Source organism: Myotis brandtii, unplaced genomic scaffold (genome assembly GCF_000412655.1).
Source record: "Myotis brandtii unplaced genomic scaffold, ASM41265v1 scaffold743, whole genome shotgun sequence".
Lineage (NCBI taxonomy): Eukaryota > Metazoa > Chordata > Mammalia > Chiroptera > Vespertilionidae > Myotis > Myotis brandtii.
In genome coordinates, this window is record NW_005370960.1 from 140,537 (window position 1) to 141,819 (window position 1,283).

The window sequence follows — 1,283 nt, forward strand, 5'->3', positions numbered from 1 at the left end:
CCACTAACCCCTGAGCAGTCCGCCACCCGCCCTGCGGGCCCGGCTCAGCCTGCGCAGGAGCCTAAAATGGGTCCGTGGCCTGTCCCAGCCAGGCCGGGCCCTGGCGGTGTCTGCTGGGTTCGCAGCGAGTGCACTTGGTGCGTGTGACGGCCTCTGACCTCTGCAGGTGTCCGGAGCTTGAAGGAAAATGCACGGAGCCTGCTCTTTGCAAATGGAGCCAACGTGCTCTTTAAAGCTGCGTTCACACGTGGTTCCCAGCTTGGGGGGCCCTTGGGGGTCTGGATCGCTCAAAGATAGTGGCTTTGAGCATGTTTTCATATGTCTCTTGGCCTTCTGTATATCCACTTTGGAGAAGTGTCTGTTTAGGTCCTGGGCCCATTTTTTAACTGGATTGTGTGTCTGCCTTTTGTTAAGTTGTGTGAGTTCCTCATATATTTTGGAGATTAGCCCTTTATCCGATGTGTCATTGCCAAACATGTTCTCAACCTTTGCCTTTAGAGGCACTGACCTATCCCCTCAAAATTCTGCAAACCCAATTGTGTGCTGCTGGGCCCACACCCCATGCGGGCGGAGCCGAGAGGAGCCTGAGCTCTCGCGGGCAGTGCAGTCATGGGCAGTGCAGCGGGGACGCGTGAGCCTGTGTCTGCTCGTGGCCACCACCCATACTGGCTCGGCACCCGGGCCAGTGGTGAGCCCAGTGCGGTTCCTGCCTGGAGAGCCCCTGCTCCGGTGGTGAGGGAGCCGGGCCGGTGGGGACAAGCCCCAGGCGGGGACAGAGCTTGGCAGAGGGGGTGATGGGGGCGGCCGGCCGAGGTCGGGGAGCAGGACCGCCTGCCCCAGAGGCTATGCCTGCTTGTTCTGAGAGAAGGACTGGTCGTTTCCCACCAGGAAAGGGGCGTCTCCAACAGAGAGAGACCGCAGGCAGAGGCGGGCCCAGGGAGGGGACGGCCACGGGGCTCAGAGAAACCAGGAGGGGGGGCGGACCCTTGGGAGCACTGGCCAGGGCCGGGGTCTGCAGACACACCACCTCGGGGACCCCCAGGTTCCACACCTTCGCCCCTGGGTGCCACAGCGAGGCACCGAAGGCGTTTCAGTGCGTTTGTGTGTCTGGGTTTCCTCCTTGGCCCTGGGGGGGGATGGGGACCCACTAGAGCCAGCGTGGTGGACGAGGCCCCTGGAAAGACGGGCCGGTGCACGCTCCTCGGCGCCGGACGCCTGCGGCCTTGGCTTCCACGGGCCTGATAACGGCTCTCTCTCCACCGCAGGTGCCCTTGCTCGTGTGA

General features: G+C 62.9%; 1 protein-coding gene across 1 annotated transcript in view; it reads left to right on the top strand.

The window, feature by feature from the left end:
• Window positions 1-1,283, top strand: part of LOC106724173 (protein cordon-bleu-like) — a gene marked incomplete at its 5' end in the record, with an annotated part of 4,089 nt that extends 2,806 nt beyond the window's left edge. The window contains 2 exons of the mRNA XM_014530518.1: window positions 499-688; window positions 1,266-1,283. Coding sequence (XP_014386004.1) covers window positions 499-688; window positions 1,266-1,283 — 208 coding nt within the window. The remainder of the gene's footprint in view (window positions 1-498; window positions 689-1,265) is intronic.